Source organism: Carlito syrichta, unplaced genomic scaffold, assembly GCF_000164805.1.
Source record: "Carlito syrichta isolate Samal-C Ts95f unplaced genomic scaffold, Tarsius_syrichta-2.0.1 Scaffold152208, whole genome shotgun sequence".
In the NCBI taxonomy this organism is placed as follows: domain Eukaryota; kingdom Metazoa; phylum Chordata; class Mammalia; order Primates; family Tarsiidae; genus Carlito; species Carlito syrichta.
Window position 1 is genome coordinate 6,127 of NW_007096304.1, and position 25,637 is coordinate 31,763.

At 46.6% G+C, this 25,637-nt stretch overlaps 1 protein-coding gene across 2 annotated transcripts in view; it reads right to left on the bottom strand.

Moving 5' to 3' along the window:
• Positions 1 to 3,438: 3,438 nt before the first annotated feature.
• Positions 3,439 to 25,637, bottom strand: part of GREB1 (growth regulation by estrogen in breast cancer 1) — a 99,185-nt gene continuing 76,986 nt past the window's right edge. For both annotated transcript variants that reach the window (XM_008050575.2, XM_021708851.1), the window contains 13 exons: positions 24,135 to 24,224; positions 22,146 to 22,777; positions 19,960 to 20,062; positions 18,032 to 18,190; positions 17,129 to 17,271; positions 14,164 to 14,325; positions 12,178 to 12,382; positions 11,473 to 11,647; positions 9,937 to 10,155; positions 8,788 to 8,923; positions 6,130 to 6,330; positions 5,255 to 5,393; positions 3,439 to 3,786 (listed from right to left, as the gene is read on the bottom strand). In XM_008050575.2, coding sequence (XP_008048766.1) covers positions 3,623 to 3,786; positions 5,255 to 5,393; positions 6,130 to 6,330; positions 8,788 to 8,923; positions 9,937 to 10,155; positions 11,473 to 11,647; positions 12,178 to 12,382; positions 14,164 to 14,325; positions 17,129 to 17,271; positions 18,032 to 18,190; positions 19,960 to 20,062; positions 22,146 to 22,777; positions 24,135 to 24,224 — 2,528 coding nt within the window. In that variant the 3' untranslated portion in view covers positions 3,439 to 3,622. The remainder of the gene's footprint in view (positions 3,787 to 5,254; positions 5,394 to 6,129; positions 6,331 to 8,787; positions 8,924 to 9,936; positions 10,156 to 11,472; positions 11,648 to 12,177; positions 12,383 to 14,163; positions 14,326 to 17,128; positions 17,272 to 18,031; positions 18,191 to 19,959; positions 20,063 to 22,145; positions 22,778 to 24,134; positions 24,225 to 25,637) is intronic.

A 25,637-nucleotide genomic window follows, 5' to 3' on the forward strand; every position in this document is an offset into this window, starting at 1 on the left:
GGTTACCTGAGCCCAGGAGGTCAAGGTTGCAGTAAGCTGTGATTGTGCCACTGCAGTGGGTGACAGAGCAAGACCCCAACTTGAAAGAAGGAAGGGAGGGAAGAAAAGGAAGGAAAAAAAGAAAGAAGGAAGGAAGGAAAGAAGGAGGAAGGGAGGGTGGGAGGGAAGAAGGGAGGAAAGGAAGACAATTTTTTAATATTTTTTAATACTTAACCCAATTTTGCTTTACATTATGATTCTTTAGTATTTTAATGCCTTTGAACTTAGAACTCATGAGGGACTCTGATTTTTGCCCCCAAAATTTATAATAGGAATAATATTCAAATGTGAAGGTATTTCTATTCTGTCAGCATATCACTCAGGGCCAACAAGTTGCACAATTCTAGAAGGCACAATTCACACTGCTTATTAGTCAAGATAGGTTAGGCTATGCCACAATAACAAAGATGCCCTGAAATTGCAGAACCTCACATAGTAAAAAATCATCACAGATCATGAACATCCTTTTCTGCAGCCTCTAGCAGCCCTCCCTGGCTTCACCTCCCACTCTATTCTCTTGAACTTGCCTAGCAACATCCCCTGACTACTGAGGTTTGTAGTTTTCATTTCCAAAACCTATCATTGCATTTCTGTGTGTTTCTGGATGTACTGTGATGTCCACTTCTTTCTGAATTCTGTTTGCTTTACGGGCTCTTTGTGGAGGCTGGTTTACCACCTTTCTTTTACTATATCACATTGCCTACATTTTTTTTTTCTGAGTCTAGTTGTGTGTTTATTTCTGTACTAGGGAGTTCCTGTTTGCTTGCTGATTCTGTTTACTGTCAACGGCCTCAAGTGATGATGGAGAGAGGAGTGCCAATGGCTTGCCTTCACAAAGATCTGACTCCCCCATGCCTTCCTCCTGCTTGGGGTTCCACACTCCGCTTAGCTTTGGCCATGTTCAGTTGCTTAGTCCAGGTCGGTAGCGTATAAGGAGCGTGGCAGAAACAGCTGTAAGGAATTGACCAACCTCCAAACCACTTCCCCCATTGGTCACCTGAACAAATGTCCCGGGTCCCTCTGCCTTCTGCAGTCCCTGTGAAGCTCAGGGTACTCCCAAACCACCCTTCCTTTGTGGCAGCTTCTCTGCACACTTGGAGCTGGGGTCCCCCATATTTGTTTTTCTGCATATCCAAGTCTGTCTTTCCTCCTTCCGGAATTCCCCAGCATGCTAATATATGCCACTTTTATGGCTTTACTCTTATTTCCTTTCCAAAACGGTCCATTTTTTTCATACCATGAGATCTTAAGCAGGTAGCCCCTAGAGATCACTGGCCACACTACTCCCTTTTTAAAACAATGCAATTAATACTCATCAAAAAACCAATCAAGGCATTATAAGTTTTATTTATAAGACTGGAACAGACAAGAATATTAGCTTGAGATTTTCTTTTCAAGTTTAAATTAACTAATAAGATGAAGAGAATGACACAAAAGCTGCTATATACAAAAGACAAATATAACTAAAGAAGGTCATTTTTTATTCCAGAATAGGAATAATGACATATACAAAGTGATCACTTTAAACATTGATCTAAATCTTTAATACTCATGGACTTACTTTCTTAAGGGAAAAAAGATTGACAACTCTTTGGCATCACCTTTTAAAATTCTTTCTTCTTGGATTGTTATTCATTAGAGTGCTTATAAATGTCTAAGAGAAGAATGCATTCTGAAAATTACATTTTACTATCTTTAATCCTTCCCTTCAAATACCACACTTCAAAAGTAATGTAGTATTGGGCGTGAGGGGAAGACCCAGACTATGGAGTCCAGACACCAGGAGTTTGAGTTGTGCTTCTAGTTGTTTCCAGCTGTGTGACCTTTCAAATGGGAAGAATCATCCCAGGCACACAAGGAAAGGATTAAACAAGATGATCACAGTCAAAATGCCTGGTCCGAAATCTGGCGTACAGGTAGCCCTCTAAACTGCTGGTCTAAAAACCGTTGTCAGGCTGTGAAGGGCTGAGAACTGTGGAACACACCTCTCTGCTTTCTCTTGTGTTCCCACTTCCTCTCTAATCAGGTGTGATTCTTCCCCCAAGGAACCAAACAATAAGAGAAAACAAGCTACTTAAGGAACTGAAAACAAAGCTTCAATAAATTACAGCCATAGGTCTAGTTCTTAAAAACTATTTTATATATCACTTTGATTGCTTTTATTGTTTGTTTATTTCAAGTAAGCAATTTGGTCCTCTTTCCTTTGTAAGGTGAATTTTAGGTCAACCTCTGTAAGCCTCATTTCCTCCCTTCAAAAAAATTCTTTTAAAGAAAGCTTCTTTTCATTTTTGGTCTTTCTAAGAGGTAGGGCATTTACCCTAAACTATTTTAATAGGATATTTGCTCTGGAGTAAAACAATTTGTTTTGCTTTATTAAATTTGATGGAGCCGGGTTTGGTGGCTCAGCCTGTAATCCCGCGCCTTTGGGAGGTTGAGGTGAGTGGATTGACTGAGCCCGCGGGTTCGAGACCCGCCTGGGCAGCGAGACCTCATCTCTACAATAAATCAAAAAAATCAGCTGAGCGTGGTGGCACACGCCTGTAGTTCCGGCTACTTGGAAGGCTGAGGCGGAAGGATCGCTGGAGCCCAGCAGGTCGAGACTGCGGCGGCCGGGAGCGGCCACTGCACTCCAGTCTGGGCGACAGAGTGAGACTCCAACTCAAACAAAACAAAACAAAACAAAAATATTTCATATCGTATCTTTAGAGCCGGGCTCGGTGGCTCAGCCTGTAATCCCGCGCCTTTGGGAGGCTGAGGTGAGTGGATTGCCTGAGCCCGCGGGTTCGAGACCCGCCTGGGCAGCGAGACCTCATCTCTACAATAAATCAAAAAAAAAAAAAAATCAGCCGGGCATGGTAGCGTGCGCCTGTCATTCCGGCTACTCAGAATGCTGATGCGGAAGGATCGCCGGAGCCCAGCAGGCAAGGCTGCGGTGGCCGGGAGCGGCCACTGCACTCCAGTCTGGGTGACAGAGTGAGACTCCAACTCAAAAAAAAAAAAAAATTTGATGCCTTTGGGCTAGCTTCTAAAGGAGCAAACTTGTAGGCAATTAAATAATTCTTATTCAAATGACCTACTTCTTTTTTTGTTTGTTTTTTGTCTCTAGCCTTTACAGTTAAAATGTTCCTTTGGAATATTACTTTGTAGGACATTACAGGGAAACCTACTTAGCTGAAATCCATCCACTGCCTGAAATACAGGCAACTGCTACAAAATAATCTGAAGTTCTTCAGAACTAAGAGAAAAACCAAGTTTGTCCATGGAAGCACGTGAATGACACAAGAGGAAGTAAAACTTTGTTCTTCACGAAATTGATTCAAAATAGCCCAGGGCAATGGTCTGGCCCAGAACATGGGAGTCTCGGGGTCTTTTCCTCCCTCTGTGGGGTCATGTCCTCCCTCTTCGCTCTCAGGACCACAGCTTCTGGGCTTCAGTGCCCCACGTGCATCATGAGAGACTGCAGAGTGGACAGTCCTTGGGGTCTGTCTAGTCAAACACTCCACACTTCTAGGAATTTCTTTAGTCTCAACAGCATGAGGGTTCTGAGCACTCCGCTCTTCCAGAAAACCTGCTGCTGTCTTCCTCAGATGTGTCGTCCAGTCAGAAAAAAGAGCGGCCGGTCTTCCCTGGCATTGGCAGTCTGGAACTCATCACGCAGCCGAAACTGCCACTCATCCTCGAGCTCCAGGCGGACGACCGTCTGGCGCAGTGAGCTCCGGTCCTGACAGATGACGCACAAGGTTGCACCTACACAGACAGTGATGGAAGCACGGGAAGGAAAACGGTGTGCTTATCCAAATGAAAGCTGCCGCCTGGGTTCTACTCACGGAAACAAAATAGGGCGAAGCATGGCAGGGCAGTGCTGGATGTTCGAATCAGTTTCTATTCTGTTGGGATAATGTCTAACCTTAGCTAGACAGACAGTGTGGCTGGGAACTGGCAGGTAGGGTAGAGGAGACAGCATAGAGGCAGAAGGAAAGCTGAGAAGGAGCTGAACCAGGCTCAAGCTGGGAGGCGAGAGGCTGGTCTGATGGCAAACATCCTCAGCTCTAGCCCTTGGCTTACATCCCTGGCCCTACCCACCTCACAGCTGCCTTTCTCCCCATTTACCTATCCACAGCCTGCCATCCATCCAGGCCTTGGGTTGCCCCCACTGTCCCCGTGTGCCCAGTCATGGAGTTCTCCCTCCTCTCAACTCCTAGTATACAGGTCTCCTTCATGCTCTCTCTCCTTCCCCATGTCCAATCTTCCTTTTTTTGGGGGAGGGGGGTTGGACTCTCACTCCATCACCCAGGCTGGAGTGCAGTGGCATGCTCATGGCCACCCTGGCATCAACCTGCTGGGCTCCTGCGATCTTTTTGCCTCAGCCTTCCAAGTAGCCAGAACTACAGGTGCGCACTACCAAGCCTGGCTAATTTTTGATTTATTGTAGAGACAAGGTCTCACCAAGTTGCCCAGGCCAATCTCGAACCCACGGGCTCAGGCAATCCACTCACCTCGGCCTCCCAAAGTGCTGGGATTTCAGGCTGAACCACCAAGCCTGGCCCAATCCTCCCTTTAAATGAACCATTTCCTGAGGCAGAGGCTGTGGTAGAAACCTCTCAATATTTCCCACGTCCTTACACACTATTGGTGCTCATTAAATACCTGCTCATGCTAGAGAGGAAGTCAGCATAAAGTACCATGAAAAAATGAAGGTCGGTTAGGAAGCTGAGCAGAGCATAAGTATAGGTTGAAAATCATGTTTTTAAGTCACACAGAGCAAGTGCCTGTCAATCTCAACCTCTTCTGTATGGAAAGGAGAAAGACTGGAGTAAAAGCAGAGGAACGTGCAGTGCCTCCCAAGACGAGGAGGGAGACTCTTCTGCCAGGAGGGAGAGCTTCTAAGGGGGCTGGGGTGCTGAGGTGAAGGATTTAGATTGAAAAGGAGCACAAACATTGAATACATCTATGATTCATTAAAAGACAGGGCCATGTGTCTTATCTCGACCCGAGCAAACAGATATAAAGGAAAGAGAGCCCTCCCCCCAGTCCCCCGGGGATACAATCCCAGCTCTCTTGTACTTTCCTGGGTGGTCAAGAAACTTGCTTTCCCTCTCTGAGCCTCAGTTTACTCATTGGCAAATAAGGACTAGGACTAGATGTCACTTTCCCAGAGATGCCTGGCGACGGTAGTCATTTAAGACAAGATCCAGGATAAGAGTGTGGAAGTTACCTTTCAGGAAATGAAACTTTTTCAAAAAGCTGGCTCCCACAAAAGAGTCACAGAGGTACAGCAGGAGTCCACTGAACATCAAATCAGAGCAGCTGATGTTTAAAGAGTGGGGCCTGGAGCTCACATAGCAAACAGAAATCTGAAAAAGAAGGAATGCAAGAAAAAAATACTTTTCCACAAAATATTCAACAATGTTATTATACTAAGGGTTTGCATTTAACAAATACTAACGGCTTGGTCAACCTCGAGAGTTTGGTGGGGGGTAGGAGACAGAGACGATATTTTCATGTTATTCCCAAGTTTGTAGCCTAAAAATGAATTCCAGCCAGGTATGTAATCCAGGCACTTTTGGGAGACCTCATTTGGAAGAATGCTTGAGCCCAGGAGTTCGAGACCAGCCTGGGCAACACAGCAAGACCTCATCTCTACAAAATAGTCCATAAATTAGCTGGGCATGGTGGCACGTGCCTGTAGTCCCAGTTACTCAGGTGGCTGAGATGAAAGGATTGTCTGAGTCCAGGAGGTCGAGATTGAGGCGAGCCATGATGGTGCAACTGCCAGTCCTGCCTGGGGGACAGAGTGAGACACCAGCTCAACAAAAATAATAATCAGTTCTGGGAGATTTATCCAGATTTATCTATTCATGAATGCATTTGTGAATCAGAAACATTTTGGTGTCAAATTGGTTTTGATTCCTAACTTCTATTTGCACAAACCACTTCAGTTGTCTTGGCCTTAATGTCATCAGCTGTAAAGTGGGTAAACACCTGAGACAAAGTAGTTGCTGAGTCAGGATTCAGAATCTTAGATTCTAGTCAATCTGTTCTAGGATTTCTCAGACTTAAGAATTTGACAGCGCCCCCTCTGAAAGTCACCTGAGATCCCAGGTTAAGGTAACAGTCTACGGACAGCACAGGGTGGCTGTGGTTCTTCAGGGAGAGTGGGAAGAAGCGATGGCTGTGATGCTGCAGGAACTTCTCCAGCAGGAGCTGGGCAGGGGCCGCGAGGAAAGTGTGCTTACTATCAGGGGCACAGATGTACTGGGCCGGCACAACCGCCACGGAGTTATCAGACACCTGCAGGGAAAGGAGGGGTGTTAGGCCATTCTGAAGCACCCAGAGGGGAGAGTAACTTTCCATGTCTTCTACGCTGCAGGGGACCCAGGGGATTGGGGTGGCCCAGGCGTGGAAGGTTGTATGGCTCAGGGGATTCATGAAAATTGAGAACACATACTTCCAGAATAAAATTCTCTGCTGGGAAAAATTAGGTTTATCAAAGTGGGATGTGTGAATACTCATTAATGAGATCAGCAAGAATTACAGACATGGATCATTCCATGCAGGAAACTGGTCTTTAGAAAACAAGGGAATCCATAGACCTTGGGAATTTTCTCCAAATCTTCCTCACATCCAGAGCAAGCCTCTGGGAGGGGCCAGCTCTCCCAACCCCTGCAGACCCTTACTCAAGCCCAACCCAGCACTCTTATTCTCCATGACCCAGCCATCCAAGCCACAGCCAGTTTTTCACACCATCACCAACATGTCCTCCATGCTAAAGCCATAAAGACTGTTCACATCCACATATATAAAACTAATCAGACTCTCTGCCAGATACCTGTCGATGACTCCTAGAGAAAAGTCTAGACTTTGCCCATGGCCAGTAAGACCGCCCATTTCTCCAGTTGCTCTTGGCCACTCTCCCTTGGCCCTCCTCACTTCTTCCACACCATCCTCCTCATTCCTGCCCCTTTCTGCACCTTCACCCACTTTTTGCGCCCTGTCTGAATTCTCTCTCATCCTCCAGGTCTCTGCTTTAAAGTCACCTCCTAGGGGACATTTCCACAGACTTCCCTCCTGTCCCCATAGATCAGTCTCCCTGTGACACACACTTCACCTCTGTGGTGCTTCTCACAATGGTAGTTAATGAGTATTTGTTTAACATCTGCCTCAGCTGCTAGGCTATATACTCCTGGGCAAAAGGGTTGAGTGCTCAGTAAATATTTAATGAAAAATAAATGAAAACAAGTGATTTCATTCACATGAAAGATGATAAGACATTACTAGCTTTCCTATATATAATCAATATGCAGTTAACAGAAAAGTATGATGATGTTCAAAACAAGAATAAAGATAAAATATCTAAGAGTTTTAAAGTGACACTCAGGGACATAAAAGGAAAAATTGTTTTAAAGGCATAGCCAGCACTTTGGCAGAAAGCCTTAATTGGTAAAGATCGCAGTTTGCCCCAGTGCAACTACAAATCTAACACAATTTTAATTTAAAAATCTCAGTGGCAGCGGGGGTGCTTAACTAAGCAATTCCCAAGTTCTCCTGGAAGTACAGGCCTTTTTAAAGGTCTTGCTGCTTTGCAAGAAAAATAAGCATGGCTTTTCACTCTCAGAGATGGTTTCAAGCCCTGCCTCTGAGGGCAGGTGTGGGTAGAGCTGGGTCTGAATTCAGGCCCAGCACAGCTCAGAGTAGCAGAGACAGGAAGGACAGAGGCTGGGAAAAGCAGCTGTATTGGAACTGGCCAACGACATCAGGGCAGGATTCAAGACAGAAGAGGACAGAGAAAAAGGCTCTGGCCCGTGGGATGGGGGAGACCCGCAGGCAGAGATATGCCAGCCTGCTTAGCTTCCTGGAAAACAGAGAATTCTCAGGGCTTGCTGCTTTTTTACACCTTAAATTCCCCAGGCCCTCTCAGCTAGAATGCACATAATCGGATGTGTCTCTCCCCACTTCAAGGCTGGCCCTTGGAGAGACAGCATGGCTATCAAACTAACCTACTAAGCCATTCAAACCATTATTTGGCCAGGCACCAACCCAGGGGCCCAGAGAAGAGCGTGGTCCTAGACCTCACCCAGCAGGGGCAGGCAAGAGCGCACGGGAAGGCTTGGTGGTGGTCTTGCACAGAGCAGAAGCTTACAGGATACTGGTTAAAAAATTGGAAAGCAGAAGAGAAACCTGATAAAGTCTTTCACTTCCCAGGGCTCAGTGCTGATTAAAAACTTTTACTAAGCTGGACTGAATGTTTTAAATGTGGTACATATACACAATGGAATATTATGCAGCCATAAAGGATAAACATAGGAACTCTACAGCAACTTGGATGCATTTAGAGTCGATCATACTCAGTGATCTGTCACAGAAACAAAGAACAGAGTACCATATGTTCTCACTCAAAAGCCGACAATGAACAATTATCATAATACTATAAGAAAGGGATTGACAGTAGTGGGACACTGCCAGGGGAGGGCGGGTGGGATTGGCAGTGGAGGAATCTGCCAGGGGAGGGAGAGGCACAGCTCATCAACAAGGGTACCTGCATAAGGAACATTTGTATACCTAACCCTGAATTCTACCCCACATCTTTCAAATAAATTTAAAAAGGGGAAGAAAAAAGCCTTTACTAACACCGCCCGGTGGTCAGACCCCACCCTACTCCCTGGAAAGAGACAATTGTGCCTCTCTGACAGCTCCCACCCTCAGTTTCCACACCACAGACAGCCTGCCCAGCAGCGAGGCCATGCTCACCTTGGACGTGATGTGGAAGGACCTGTGCCCACCCACTGCGATCTGCTTCTTCATCACGCTGAAGCGGTTGAACCGGCAGAGAAGGAGGCCGGCGCTGTGCACCCGCAGATTGAAGTCAACATCATCGCACGTGAACCTGAGCAGGACCAGAGGAGGGGTAGGTCTGACAGGACGCAGCTCACATCCCAGTCACTCCCCCTGGACACCTAGAGTGTGGGCTTCCTAGTTAGGGGGCCACGGAGGTGGAGTGGGCTTCAATCCTGCCTCAAGACCTTACTCAGGTGGGAGCGAGGAAGCAGATACAGAGCAGAACACACAGAAAAAACCCAAAAAACCCCCCCCCAAAAAACCCAGTGACGTTTCTACCAGGAAAGTCAGTATATACCTAAGGCTTAAACTGCACCAGGACTGCTATGTGATGACCATATATGCCCAGTGCCCAGCGCCCTGTGAGAAATTGTACCAACACTACCACCTCATGTCTCAGTTACAATGAAATAACACATTTCTCAGGGTAAAATATCAGTCACTTTTTATAGCTGAGGAGAATGAGGCTCAAAGATAAGTCACCTGCCTAAGTTGCAAAGCTAGCAGCGGCACCCAGATTCCCAGCAGGGCCATCAGTTGCCTCCAAAATCTACACTTCTGCGTGGGTATCTTGGGCTGTATGCCCACCGCCTGGCATAGGGTGCTATGAACACTTAGCAATGGAATTATTCTTGAGAGGTGGGCACGTCTGTGGCTAGATATGCAGACAGCAACCTGTGGAGAAATGATCCTTTTCTGCAGTGCTAAAACTGATGATGATGTTTAGGAGAGGGAGCCAGAAGGGAAGAGAAACACACAGCACCATGTAACTCAGTAAACAAAGCATTGTGAGAATTGATGAACGGAGTTGAACTATCTTAGGCGAATACATTACATTCTACAGCACTAAAAAAACTGTGAGGATAGAAAGCAGGGCCAAGCCAGTGCTTATGGACAGGAAGCAGGAAGCCAGTGCTTATGGACAGTGCTTATGGACAGGACCTTCCCCTCCGGTCTGGGGGGTCCTCGGGGAAGGTCCTCGGGCCTGCCTGAGACTGTCCTTCCCTCAGGGCTCTATCTCCCTGGGCCACCGCCTCCCCTGCCCTGGGGGCAGGAGCTCACCGGTTCTGGTTATACTGCACGTTCTGGGTCAGGTCCACGTTCAAGATGATGAAGTCATGCACATGGCAGCGGGAGAAGGGTTCGTGCACCTCGCTGCTCTGGGTCTTGCTGGACCACTTCCGTAAGCCGATCAGGGCGTAGTGGGTGATATTGGGAGAAGCCTCGATGTGCTGCATGATGTGCTTCAAAGACACATTCCTTTCCGACCAGGAGAACTCCCTGCTCAAAGGAAGGAGAGTGACATCCCTAGGCTGACAAGCAGGCGGCAGCTAGGCCCTCTGTATCAAGCCAGCCGGGGCACTGACTCACTGATTGCAGTGTACGTGCTGGGATGGATGGGACCCAGTGCGACCCCACAGGGCCAGGCACCCTGCTAGGTACTTCTCGTCTGCTACCCTTCCTTCTCTGTGCTGAACACATTTGTGGACCATTATTGATTTGTTTATTTTTAAAGATGTAGGGATACAATTCAGAGTTAGGTGTATAAGTGGTCATCATACAGGTGAAGTTTGGGCTTCCCATTGCACAGACCCATAATTTAGTTAAGTCTCACAATAAACCTCTAGCATAGTTATTAATAACCCTTTAAAAGATGAAGAACTAGAGCCCCAAAAGATTTAGCAGTTTGCCTAAAGTCAGACAGCAAATAAAAATAAAAGCTAAGAGCAGTCCCTTTCTTGATATGGGATTTGGTTAAATGGGTGTGCTCAGTTAGTGAAAAATTCTGGATATGTATTATTCTTTTCTTTTTGTATATATATGAGGTGAACCCAAAAAATCCTGGAATTACCTTTTGGAGGTGGGCTCCTTGTAGTATGGGTTTCCCCCACTAGGTAAGTCTTCTAGGAACCCATAAACATCAGTGTTAACATTGTTGTGCGTCACGATTTGCAGAAGAAATGTCCCAAGTTGTGGCAAACAGGTGACTGGTTCTTCCACAATGAAAACACACCTGCCGACACCATACTGAGTGTTCAGCAGTTTTTGGCCAAAAACAGCACGACCCCTGTGCTCTATCCTCCCTCTTCACCTAATCTCATCCTGAGCGACTTTTTTTTATTTGTATGTTTCCCCAGATGAGAAAAGTTCTCAAAGTGAAACATTTTGCCAGTGTGGAAGAGGTGAAACAAAAAAAAACAGTAGAAGCACCAAAAGGCATCAAAATTGATAAACTCCAAAACTGTTTTGAGCAGTGGAAAAAGCATCTTGATAGATATATTGCATCAAACAAAGAGTACTTTGAAGGTGACTGAAGTTTAACATGTAAGAGTAAATACACAATTCCGTTTTTTCTGGGGTCCACCCTCGTACTGCACTTAATATAAAGTATGTGATTCTGTATGTATTATACTTCATAGCAAATTTTTTAAAAATTAAAAGCAAGATGGGTTTGGAACAGAACACACCCAGGGCTCAGCCACCATATACCACACCTTCTGACATGAGGGTGTGGCACTTGAGAGGTGGAGGAACTTCTCCATTCAAAAGGGGGTGCACGCATGTGTCACTGCTGTAGGGTGCCTTCAGCCCCCTCACCTGCTTCTCTCCCCGGCACAGTCAACATCTACCACATTCCACATCACACAGGAGTCATCAGAAATCACGATGAAAGGCCAGATGTCCTGCGGCTTGATCCCAAGCTCTTCCTGCCGGTTCCGCTCAAGCTCCAGGTTATGGTAGGACAGCTCCTTGATGAGGAAATGGGCAGCACCTGTAATGGAAAAAAAAAAAATGAGTCAACTTAGGCCTTCCTGCACCCATAGCCACAGGCCAGAGTAAATACACAATTCCATTTTTTCTGGGGTCCACCCTCGTACTGCACTTAATATAAAGTATGTGATTCTGTATGTATTATACTTCATAGCAAATTTTTAAAAAATTAAAAGCAAGATGGGTTTGGAAGTCAGACCTGCTGGTCAAAGCCCCTCAGACAAGTCTGCTCTGACCTTCCCAACTTGCACCACGAGCCGTCGACTCAGGAGAGAAAACTATAGAGAAGAAAACACTCCTCTCCAAGTTGAACACATATTTGTTTTCTTTCTAACCACTGAAAATATGAATTAAATCAGCAACCAAACATTGAGGGAGAAAGGATATTCATTAAAAAGTCAAACAAATCAACATAGCTTTACAAATCCAAAATCAAAAGGCTTGATGTCACATATTTAACTTTCATCTCTAGAATATTCTCTCAAGTCTTCATTCACAGAAATTTTACTAAGTATATTAAAAAACACCTACCAACCCCAGCGCTGTTAAAGATACTAGGGAGCACCAGCATGATGTGGTTGGGCCAGTATTTCTTATAAATCGCCATCTCATACTCCTTGACAACCAGCACATGCAAATGGCTGGCGCCATCCATCGCATGGTACAGATTAAAGAGCCCGTGTTCGTGTCGGCCAGTGGTTGGAGTGAATGTCGGACTTTTTATGTATTCGTGACTCTGTAAAGTATAATGAGGTAGAGTGTTGGTAAACGAGGTCACAATTATTCTCCTCCCTTGAAATGTGATTTTGCAGCATCTTCTATCAAAAAATGGAGACTATCTTCATGCTCTTTGAATCTGAGTTGGCCTTGTAACTTGTTCTTATCAATAAAATGCAGGAAAAATGAGCTTGTGCCAGGTCTGGGCCTATCTTTGAGAGGACTCAAACATTCCTATCTCTCAGAACTTTCACATGAACAAGCTCGGGCTTGCTGGAACAAGCCTGCTGGGGGATGAGAGACCACATGGAGCAGACAGAGATGAACATCCGCCTGAGACCACTCTAGACAAGCCAGTCCCAGATGACCTGACCGCTAACTGCTAGCACATGAGTGAGCACAACCATGCCCAGCTGAACTAAGCCCAACTGCTGGCCAACAGAATCAGAAGTTGATGCTCATCTAGGAATGGTTTGCCAGGCAACAGAAACTAACTGGCATATAGCAATTGACCAGATTTATTATCCCCTCATATTAGAATCTAAGAAGACTGTGCTCAGCATACATTTTGTTCCTATATTTCTTTAACCCTTCATACATTATGAACATACAGCATCCCACAATCTCTTTCCCCTATACCCTAGCTATACACTCAGGTCATAATATCTTTTACATAATTAACTATGTTTTCTTCAACTCCTTCCTTAAAATAATTTTATCTGGCCGAGCTAAGGTTTCTGTCCCCTCTGGATTAATTCCTCAAGGCACCTGTCACAAAGCTGTATAGGGTCAGTTCTGCCAGGAAGGTGAGGGGAATGATGGAGAAATCCCAGCTTTTATGTTACATCTGTGGAGTGTCACTGCAACACCCTCAACTCCAGCCCACAGGAAAGGAGATGTCATATAACGAAGGCCTCTTTGGTGTTTTACAATGTTCTTATTGCTTAGTGACAGACTGCCAGGTCTAGAAGGCCAGGTTCAACTCCACAGGCATCTGGCACTCTGGGGAAGGAAAAGTAACCTCAACACATTGCCTGTGTTGACTGGAGCTGCTTAAAGAGCGGCCAGCTGACCCTGAGATTGTCTTGCAGATAACTGTTAAGCCAAGAGCCCTACAAGGAGCGTCTTTGTAAGAAGACTGGTGGCCATGGAGACAATGGAGTATCAAGAACAATATTTTCAAAAGATAAGGCAAATGTATCTTTTAAAAACTTTTATAGAGGAAATCAATATGATATCTGGAACTTATTTCCAAATGACACAGGAAGGGAGAAGAGGAGAGGACAGACCAAATAAGGTGGGCCATGAGTTAATAACTGAAGTTGGGTAACAAGTCCTGAGGGACTCATTGTACTGTTCCATTTACCTAAGCCCATTCAAAATGTTTCATGGCAGAGAACATTCAAGAAAATACAAAAGGGAGGGGACGGACATCTATGCAGCACCTCTTACCTTCCAGGCATGGTGCTTATACCTTACATTGGTTATTCCAAATAATTTGCACCACAAGCCTTTGCAAGTTATTATTACCTAACTTTACAGATAAGGAAACTGAGGCTCAGAGATATTAAGTGACAAGTTCAAAGAACACAACTAGTAAATGGTATAGTAAGGCTCAAACTTGAATCTGGGTGACCCTAAAGCCCATGTGCTACCCAGCCTCCTCCAAGAAACCACATGGTTTCTCTATTCCACTCCATGTGCTCTTGACCCATCAAGTAGCTACTGTCTCTAGGTCCCTGCATCCAGCCAACCCTTCAAGCCACTTGGATTTACCCCACTGGGACTCCGAGCCAGTACCTTGTCTGTGACGAGGGGCAGCCGCATGCTCTCTAGCTGGCCTCCAGGTTGGCTGAAGACAAAGTGATGCTCCTTGGACTTGGGGATGATGAAGTGGAGCTGGATTTCCTCTCCTAGCATGGAGTAAGAGAAGGCAAAGGCGTGCAGGGTGGACTCATAGAGCTGAGGTGTGAGGGGAAAGGACAGAGCTTGTCAGCAGAGTCTGACTTACTTCCCACAAGAGCCCAGGCCCATCCTGCCATGATGACATGCAGGTCACAGCCACCTCTGCCCCACAGCATGAGAAACCCACAGGGCGACCCCAGTGCAGAGTGAGACACCCAGGTCTGGCAATGGGGCGAGCATGCTGAGGCCACACACGTGCGTTAAGAGCCTGCTCCTGTCCCCGATCTTGATGGTGCCTCACCCAGCCATGACATGCAGGCACCAAGCCCTCTGAACACTAGATTTGATGCAGAGCCTCGTTCTGGGATACCAACCAAAACATTCATGCCACTGATCTTGTTTTTAATTCTAACGTTTTTAATTCGAACAAATATATTTTTCTATCATTGTCATGATGGGCAACAACATATTAATAAAGTAGCAACTACAGATGCCGTATACTTTCCTAACACTCTGCATCAGACACCATTCTGTCCCCTTTGCATTGTAATTAACAATCCTAGGAGGTAGGTACTGTCATCATCCCCATTTTACAGATGTGGAGACTGACATTCAGAGGTCTTGGGCTTATCCCTGTCCCCAAGTCTAGCTGTACCCTTAGTTACTTCCTCCAGTCTCCACTTGCCAGATGCTCCACACCCCGGTTCTGTGCACATGCTACTCACGGGTGTGGCCTCCAGCCTGGCTTTGCCCTTGGCTTGAGCCTCCTCTCGGGAGTGCTCCCTGACCCATGGTCCTCCCAGAAGACGGCCCCTCCTAGCATGTGCTATGCATTCTGGGGACTGTATGGGGAGTAGAGAGGCCAGTACCCACTGACTTAACACTCCTACCGTGGCTCTACTAGAGTCACAGAGTCCTTTCAGAGCAGAGACGAAGGAGAGAACAAAGAAGGATGAAACAGGAATTTCATTTTAAAAGTTCAGGGGATGCTCAGGAGGTGAAAGAAAACAACAGAATGGGCCAATGCCTGGAGGCACGAGAGAACAGCCAGGAGGTCATGCGCCCTTGGGGCACCTCACTGGCTGGTTTTAAACCCCATCAGCAGCCCAGGCGTGCTTCTCTTCGACTGAGGCCCACAGATCCAAGCAACCCCTGAGAACAGACCGGATGCGGCCCAGATGGCCAGCATATAGGCACACTCTCCTTCCTCAGTATTCTAGTTGCCTATTAATACAGCCCAAGGACATGATGCCCCCACTCACTGCTGCCATTTATTGAGATGACTGAGGACTCACAAATACCCTTGACTCTCTTTCCGTTCCCTGAATTTCAAAAACAAGAAAATGTTTGCACTTTTTTTTCCTGCCTTGAAAGAAAAACTTTGTCTCCAAGAGAAAAAAAAAATGCTAGAAGAGTTTATCTGAAACAAATGGGATTACTGATTACAGTACTCTGATCCTTTACAAAATTGCTCCTATGTGCCTTGTCATTTCATCTACAGTAAAATTGCATACTTAAAAGAGTTTTAAGGCTAAAGGAAGACAGGTGCTACTTCCTTGGCAGCCAAGTTCAGGGCCAGGCCGACTTGGAAGAATCAAAGTCTCTGCAAAAGGCATGAAAAGAGAGGTCAGCACTCTTGCCTCGGGCCTTTCTGGAAGCTGCCCAGGACATCAGCTATCCTCATGCCTCTGCTCTCCGGCCAGGTGTCTGACTGGCTCCCCCTGGCTTCAGCTCTCTCCCTCCTCCCCTCACTTGAGTCTGAAATGAAACAATGAATGTAAAATACTATCTATCATCTGTTTATAAATAACCAGCCTCACAGGCCCTCCGAACACCTCCACATGGTTAAGAGGCAAGTCAACAGTGCAAATTTGCATGCATTGGGAATTCTCATCCCTTCCCACTGTGACTGAGCCTTTTGTGGTCTGGTCTCTGCCCACCCTCCCATCTTCCTGGCCAGTTTACCTACTCGGGAAGTAGCACTCTAGGCTCCAATATCCCCTAGCACAGGTCACTTCCCATCCCTCAGAGAGCCCACCTCCTCTCTTCTGCACATGATGTTCCCTCCTTTCGCTGCCTTGGCCCCTCAACCAATTCTTACTGATTCTCCCAAATGCTTTCCTCGGCTCCCCCACCCAGACAGGGCTTTCATTTATAAAATGGAGATAATGAGGTTTTAGTGTGAAGTAAACAAGGCATGGCTTTAGGCGACCAGCCAGAGCCTGAGACGGCAGAGCCCTGGGCCAGTATACTTATCTATTTCTATGTATGCAGGACAAATATTTTCTATCACATAAAAAGGTTGGAAAGGACTGCTATGTAAAAATTGCCTAGGCACATTGCCTGACATGTAGTAGGTGCTCAATAAATGCAGACTCCTTCCTTTATTCATATCATTTCTGTGCCTCAACCATATAATTCTTTTGCCTGCCTCACATTGTTTTTAAGCTTTGCTTATGTGCACACCTCCCTCCTAAACCAAATCCTGAGAATGAAAACAGAGTTTATTCAGCTCTGGGTCACTAGTGTCTGGGTACACAACAAGCACTCAGCCAGCAGTAGCTGAACTGAACTAACTTCTGAAATTGCTGGGACCTAAAGACGACAACCTCCGCAGTCAGTTGACTTGGCCACTGATGAACCACAACCCCAGGAGAATCGCTGTTCACTAGTGTCAGCAGTAATGTCACAGACTATGGAAGGAAATGGAGAATGCAAGCACAAGTAAGGGTTTCCAGAACCCTCCATCTCTCACTCTGGAATGAAAACATGGGTGGACAGGGAACAGATGACAGCGGCCGAGGCAAGACGTCTGGCAGTAACTGCCTGCAAGTGTGACCTGCAAAGCCTTGTGACCTACCTGGTAGCGGGGGTGGAAGCCCATGTACTGGTGGCACTGCTCACAGTGGTGGTACGTGTTATACGCAGCAAACTTGGATAGTCTCATCCGTGCTGTTTGACGCCGCACGAACAGATCTTCCGGCTTCCGGGACATGCCTCTGTCTGCACCAAGTTCATGAGCATTAAAGAGCAGCAGGAAGCAAGGCAAATTCTCATCACCTGCCTACTCCAACAGAACCAGTCAAAAAGTAGGATTCTATCCAATGAGGACTGTATCTTACCTACCTGGGCACTGAGGTGACTCGGGTGTCAAAGGAGATGACCAGGATAAACTAATAAAGTCTCAAAGGATAAACTAATAAAGACACTGTGGACCTAAAATGTTTCATAAACAGCGATTTATGGATCCATCACATGGCAATTTAAATGAATTGCCAACTTAATATGCAAATACCGAACTTTTCTAGTCTACACATATAATCACACTGGCCACTGACACAAACTGCAGGCCATAATATAGAGGAAGCCAATGATCCCTGAGAAGCCAGGAGAAAGCAAGAAAGCTGAAGGACAAGAGGAGAATGCATGTTCTTGTTCTGCTGTATCAATTCCAAATTCATAAGTGAACATACACAGCTTTTATCCTCTATTAACCAAAGCCTTTGGGATAGTTTGACTGTGACAAGTCAGCAAATGTGTCATCTTTCTCATTCAGCACTTCCTGAACTGCACGGCTTCCTTTCACGGGTTCCAGGGTGGGATCATCCTTATACAGGGAGGTGGTGATCTCAGTTCTGTATTAGGTATTGCCATTAATTCACCACCGCCAGACTTCATTCCCAACAAAATTCAACTCATCCCTTTAAGAGGCTATGCCCATGTACTTTGGAAGAAGGCGAAACAAGAGATTGTTAAGTCTGACCTTCACTCTTTATGCTCTGATGGTGTGAACAAATCAGGCTAGCATCCTCATACTTTGGATCATGAATGATATAGTCAAAAGGCAACTTCTTGAACAGTTCCAAGTCTGGCCAGGGGTCACTGAGCTGGAGATAATGCCAGTCCGAATCTTCTCTAAGGTCTACAAGATCGGTAGAAACACAAATATGTATGTGACAAAACAGGAAGTGAAAATGACTTACAGTCATGCACCACTTAATGACAGAAACATGTTTGGGATTTTTCTAATGAAGCAAGAAGGTGCATTTAGATCGATCTCTATCCAGAGGCACAGCCTTGGACTCTGCTTCCTATGGAAATGGGTTTGCTCTCCTGCCCCTCACGCTGCCTTCCATTCTGCTAGAGTCCTCACCCAACTGGCCTCATGCTGTACTCTCTGCTTCTCCCCAGAACCACCCCCAAGTTCACCACATGGGTGCTCAAAGCCAGCAGAACCCATGTAAGCTTCCTTTCTTTCTCTAAATACCTGAATGCTCCCTGGCCATCATCCCACCTCTAGAAAGCCTCTCGGGGTACTCCAACCCACTGGCTTCTCCCTTTGGAATGTCAATACCACTCGTGGCCCAAACCACACTCTTCCATTTGCCTTGAGTCATCTTACATTGCAACTGGTATAGTCTATGGTGCTCACTAAATGTCTGTGGCTAAAAGGTTTAAAAAAATCTGGTTGGTACAAGTCAAATCAGGTAACATATTGATTATATTCCATATATGTTCTACTATATAGTACACACAAGCAGAGTACATGTCCCCTGAAGGAAGGAAAGGAATATTCACTGTGTATTTAATAGGTACTCTATGCTTCATGTGGGTAACACTGAATCTTCACAGCACCCTGTAAAACAGGAATTATCCCTATGTAACAAAAGAGAAAACTGAGGTGATAAAAAGTTTTAAGAGAATGGTCTTTGACACTTAACAAACTGGGTTCAAATCCTGCCTTTATCATTGGTACATCCAAGAAAGCTAAGGAGACAGATTCAACGGCCCTGCTGATTTGGTTCTGAACTGTGAAATATGGTCCTGAACTGTAAGGAAACCGGAGAAAACTCAGAGCCTGGCTGAAGAGCATCCTTTCCTTCGCAGGAAAACTAGGGGCTGGATGGGTTTCCTTGGCTCCCTGTTTTCTTTGAGTGAAAACTCAAGCACAGTTGATGATATCGCATAAAGTACCATTTAGACACCAGCTGGCTGGCGACCTCTCTCTACAACACAGACATGCTTTCACCCCCAGATCCACAGGCTCAGTGATCAGACCAAATTTATGAGCCATGGGAGAGGGCATGTGGAGACAATGGAGAACATGTTTCAGAGGAGCACAAAAGGGCTGCTTAAAAAGAGCCTTGCCTTAATCAGGGTACATTCAGCTCAGCAAACAAGGAGAACGAGATTTTCCCCACAATCCATATATTTCTATTTTGCCCCAAGATATTAACCTATGTGCTTAGTTGCCTGAGTGGGAACCCTCTTGGAGGGGTAAGTTCACTTTCCAGAGGCAACCGTCAAATCCAGTTTAATTCTAGCCCTGCTGCTTGAGCAAGCGACTTATCAGAAAAAGGGAACAAGAATATCTCACGTATATCTCATGGTATAGAAAACTAAGCATGGTAATTTATGCAAAGTGTCTAGCACAGTGAAGGCTACTCGGTAAACAGCCATTACTTTAGTCTTAGTAATTGTATCCCCACAGTAAAGGCCTCTGAAGTGCTACGCTAATGCTGAGAAAAATGACTACAAGAAAAAAATCAATAGCACCCCTACAAGGCCCTTGGGATGAGGCTGATTGTAAATCTGAGAGTTTCATCTCGAGAGTGAAAGACGCAATGAAAGTCACTTGAAAACCCGATTAAGGTGATTCCACACCCAAGTGTCACCAAACAGATAACTCACTGATATTGATCTCTTCTTCATCATAAACATCCACTTCTGTCAGCCGGATGAGCATTCTGGACAGAATACTAAGGAACTGTAGGTAGGCGCCTGTCTTCCCAATCTGTGAAGACACGGAAGTTAGAGACCACAGTTAGGAAGTCCCGTCCATGGGCCAGGCACCAGCTGAATGACTGGCAGGCCTTTTCCATCTACCTCACTTAGAGATCACGTTATTAAAACAGAAACCCCATAGATGCAAAGACATTGGGGAGGAAATGCGGCCTAGACAAGAGTGGTGAGCAGACAGACGGACTCCCAAGAGCAGGAGGCCTGCCTTGCTTATAAATCATCACACACATGTTGCTAGATTTTAACCAGCCACACTTTTTAAAGCTGTTAGAAGCAGGACTTTATCATAAGCAGAAGAAAGGTTACTTAAAAAAAAAAAAAAAATGAAGTGACAAAACATAACGTCTTGAGTCTTAAAAATTGCAAATTGCTTATCTTAAGCAAGATAACAAAATTAATTGTATAAGATATAAAAAGATAACATCTCATTTTTCTCTTCCTAAACCCAGGAAAAGAAAGAATGACTTTTCTTCCTTTTCTGGTTCCCTGTATCACAGAGTCCTTGCTCCCCCAGCCCAGCACCAGGCTAGCATACTTGCCACTCAACTGAGTTCATTTTGGTCACAGTTGATTGAGAGGTACCCGTGGGCTAGCCTAATTAATGCCCTCCCCACACCCCAACAACACAGTCACTCCAGGGATGTGCTTTCCAAGTACTGAGCCCAATGCCTGGTTCACAGCTAGAACTCAGCAAATGTCTACTAATGAAATAACTGACTTTAAAGATAAAAAATATGACATACAACCAGGGAATTTTTCAGAGAAAATATTTGCAATACACATAATAGACAAAAGATTAAAATCTACAATATCTAAAGTGCTTCAACAAATCAACAAGAAAAAGTCAAATGGCCTAAAGGAAAAAAAAAAAAAAAAACCAAACCCCAAAAAAATCACTGACAAAGAAGTACTAATGACCAATAAATATATTAAAACATATTCAGTGTTACTAAGAAAGCCATAATATGCTATTTTTCACTCCCAAACAGGCAAAGATATTTAAAATTGATGACATCTAGTAGCATGACGGTATGGAGAAATGGACACTCCCTTTTAGGAAATATTTTCTTTTTTCCTTTCTAAATCAGAAAAAGTAATATATTCACATGTTAAAAGTTCAATAAATACAGAGGTGGTTGGGCTTGGTGGCTCAGCCTGTAATTCCAGACTTTGGGAGGCCGAGGTAAATGGATCGCCAGAGCCCGCAGGTTCAAGACCAGCCTGGGCAACTTGGCAAGACCTCGTCTCTACAACAAATAAAAAAATTAGCCGGGTGTAGTAGCGTGTGCCTGTAGTTCCGGCTATTTGGAAGGCTGAGGCAGAAGGATTGCCAGAGCCTAGCAAGTCGACACTGGTGTGGCCGTGAACGTGCCACAGCACTCCAGCCTGGGTGACAGAGTGAGACTCCAACTCAAAAAAAGAAAGAAAGAAAGAAGCATACTGAATAGCACCCCAAACCCAGAGCCCAGCTCCCAGTCTCTGATCTGTTCCAAAGAACAGATCCCAGTCCAAGTTGTCCTCCTCACACACTCACCACTCTGGACATACATGCCCATGGAGCACAGGAGATTTCAAAATGGAGATTCTGCCATTTTGAAAGGTGAAATGGACTTGCACCGTTAGGGAAATGCCATGAGTTGAGGGACGGCTGAGATGGGGAAACAGAACCCCCAGCTCCCTGTTGACAGTTCACCAATACCTTCCAGTGGAGACCCAGCAAATTGAGTTTCCTAGTTGTCAGAGAACATGCAGGCGCACTGGCTGGTGGGAAGGCCAAGTGAGATAACGTGGGATGTAGAATCATAGTCTGAAGGCACGAGAAGCTCCCAGAGATGTCTCCCTTCCAACTCCAACATGATACAAAGAAGGAATGGAAGTCATATAACCCTGAGCAGCAGGCGGGTCTCACCCTCCTCCCACCTGCCCATCCTAGGCCATAAGAAAAGATTCCACCACAGGAATAGCAACAAGTGAATACATGGATACCAACAGCACTAAGCCTACCCTCCAGACAGAAACACAAGGCCAACTCCTGTGTCTGGGGTTGCCCTGGGGGAAGCAAAGGTGGCACCCACCTGAGGGGGCCCGCTGAGTAACAGCCTGCGGGGGTGGAAGCCATCCACACGGCCCTCAGCCCGGTTGCCATAGTCCATGTGGCTGGGCCGGGGCACCGTCCACTGCCGGTAGTAGAGGGACTGCTCCGTGGATGTCATGGTTTTGCTGAGCAGGGGGCGGAAAGAGCTGGCCCACATGACCGAGTGGGAGGGCAGGAGCGAGGCAGCCTTAGGCAGGCCACTGCTGTCGGTGGACACGACCATGTCATACACGAGCTTAGGCAGAAAGACGACGGGTGGCTGGCAGCAGGTCTTGGTCATGGAGCACTGGGAGGCCTGCAGGACTAATGTGCCAGCCGTGGGTGCCACAGATGAGGAGGACGAGCCTGAGGAGGAGGACAGCTGGGAGGATGATGAGGTGACTGATGCCTGGACACTCCTCTGGCCGGTCCTGAGGCCGCAGTCTGGCTGGGGGGCCAGGCTAGGGCTGTGCCTGCTGATGGCCGACGATGCCCCCTGACTCGCTTGGGGCCTCGGTTTCTCACCAGGGGTCCTGCCCTCCTCTGAAGGGCCACAGGGCTGGGGTGATCTGGTCTGCTCTCCCTGGGAAGGCCCAATGCGCTGGGCCAAGGACTCACCGCAAAGTGCTGAGCCTGAGGAGAGACGAACTAGGTCAGGTACCCAAAACTTAATGGTGGCTCCTGTTTCTGCTCCAGGTCCCCTATACTGTGTTAGGCAAATGGCTATCGGTGGCTGCAACCTTTGGCTTTTCTGACTGCCCCGAGCCTAGAAGTCAGAGCTTCCTGCAGTCACAGAGCTCTGGGCTGAAGCTAAGGAGGCCTAGTGCTGACTCCATATGGGAGCGTCTGGAAGGGAAACCCCCACCACCAGCTCATTGTCATCTGTGGACTACGTGAGGTGAGGGGAGAAGAAGGGCAACCCAAGATGAACTCACGCCAGTCTCCTGGTGGGCTCTGAGCTCCCCTCATCCCAACCACATAGCAGCAACTCTCAGCCATGCCCCACAACCAGGTCCCCACCCACAGCCAGGGCTGTGACTGCTTGACCACTCTCTGCACCCAGGCCCCACACACTCATGCCCCTGGGCTTCTCTCTGCCCATAAGGTTTCCTCCACCAGGTGTATCTTCTCCAAGGTCCAGCTGTGGGTCAGCTGCTATCTGAAACCTGTGGTGATCACACCCTATCCTGAAATCCGCCCTTCACCTTGGACAAGATTAATTACTTCTTCCTATGCAGAATCGTATCACTGCATGTGTGTGTGGAAAACGACTGCAATGTAATGTGACTTTTGTGAGAAGGATGAATTCCTTGAGGTCAGGGATTATGTCTCATGTATCTATCAATGCCCTGATTCAGAAATAAAGAGGTTCTCCATAAATGCTTTTGGCAAGAAGCCAGGGGACACTGAATCATGTATGTGGGTCCTGACTGCTGTCTGAGACCAAGGGACCCCTTAGGGCAGAGATCTTGTGAGGCCTTGTGCTCACATTGTCCACTTCTGCTCAAGTGTAGTCCCGGGTACAGGGGCCAAGAGCTCATGTGGCCTTTTGCTGCTTCTCTCCCAGTGAAGGCTCACCTGCCTAATTCTCTCATCCAGGACACTTCCCACACTTCGTTCCTCTCCTCCCCAGGGACACAGGATTTTCCCAACCAACAGCTACACAGAGAGACCGAAAGTCCTTTCCCCAAACACAGCCAGGACTCTACCTGCAGCCCCGGCTACAGCAAGGGGCAGAGCCCACATTCTTCCCCTAAGAAGAGGGACCAACTGAATCTTTGGTCTTGCCCAAAGTCTTCAGGTTCTCAGATCCCAAGTTCACCAAAATGTTCACTCACTGTCCAGAGAATCCGATTCAAGATTTCCTTTTCCTTCCAGTTTTGATCGAAAATAAAGGATTAGCAAATAGCCCAAAGCATGTTTCTTTTCATTCTCTGAAACCTCAAAAAGCAGTTTGATGGTTTGATCTTTCACACTTGGAAAGACTTACCGGATGCTTTGGAGGAGAGGGACGAGGACACTGAGTCATGGGAGCAGGACCTCTCCCTTTTCATGGGACTTCTCTTCTCCGAGGTGGAACCTGTGTCAAAACACACACGCTGAAAAGGCACTGTAATCACTGTCCCTCATGCTTGCCCAGCACCTTTTGTTTCATAAAGGGTGTTCAGATGTACTATCACTCTCCATTCATTCATGCACCTGCTAGATTCCAGGCTCCCACCACTGGTCAAGTGCAGAGGAGGCAGGAAGGAGTCAGACAATGTAGCCATGTGAGGTGCTCCCCAGGAGCTCCTGCCTATGAGGCATGGCCACAAGGTGGTGGAAGAAGTGCAGGGAGGGAGGCTGGGGAGCCCAGAGGCAGGAGCTGGAAAACTCCTGGAAAAGGTGGGCTCTGACTCGAGTGCTGAAGGGCCTCAGGAGTCTCCAGGAGAAGCACAGAAAGGAGAATTCCAAGCAGTGGGTAAGGCTGGCAGAGCCAGCCAGAGCCCGAGTCTAGTGTAGGCCAGTACACAGGGCGATGGGGGCCAGTCAGTTGAAAGGAGCAGGAGGTAAAACTAAAGATGGGAGTCGTGAGATGCCAGGGAGTGTGGAATGAGCTGCGGGCAGCAGGGAAGTGGGGGCATTTCATATCAGGGTCATGATTGTGCTTCTGAAAAACAGTTACAGGCAGGCAGATCCTTCTCTCCCCATTTTACAGACGAGCAACCTGAAGCTAGGAGAGATCACACAGGTGACAGAAGAGGAGGACTGTAGTCTTAGGCTTGTGACTACCTCTGTCTCATTCTGCTGTACCACACTCCACATGTGCTTTGTACTTTTTTGTTTTGTTTTGAGTCAGAGTCTCACTCTGTCACCCAGGCTGCAATGCAGTGGCATGCTCATGGCCACCGTAACCTCGACCTTCTGGGCTCAGGTGATCCTTCTGCCTCAGCCTTCCAAGTAGCTGAAACCACAGGTGTGCACCACCGCACCTGGCTAACTTTTTGTTTTATTGTAGAAATAAGGTCTCACCATGTTGCCCAGGCTGGTCTCAAATCCATGGGCTCACACAATTCTCTCCCCAGTGCCTCCCAAAGTGCTGGGATTACAGGTGAGAGCCACTGTGCCCAGCACTTTGTACTTTTTATACCACTGACTTTTTATTATTTCTCAACACACTGCTGAGTATAGTTTAATGCCTTGCGCATTCTCATTTACACGCTCTATTAAAAACATGGCATCGGATTTTAAGAGTCTGCAAATAAAACTGGCCTGTTCTCATAAATCTTGATAATGGGCAGCACATTGTCAACTTGATTCACACAGAGGAAATAAACAAGTGAATCATACCAACAATCTGAATAAAGCATGAACTTGAACTCTAAGAAATCTTAATTTTTCTTCCCATTCTGTAAGAATTCTAGGACAGGTCGGGTGTGATGGCTCACGCCTATGATCCCAGCACTTTGGGAGACTGAGGTCAAAGGATTGCCTGAGCCTATGGGTTGGAGAC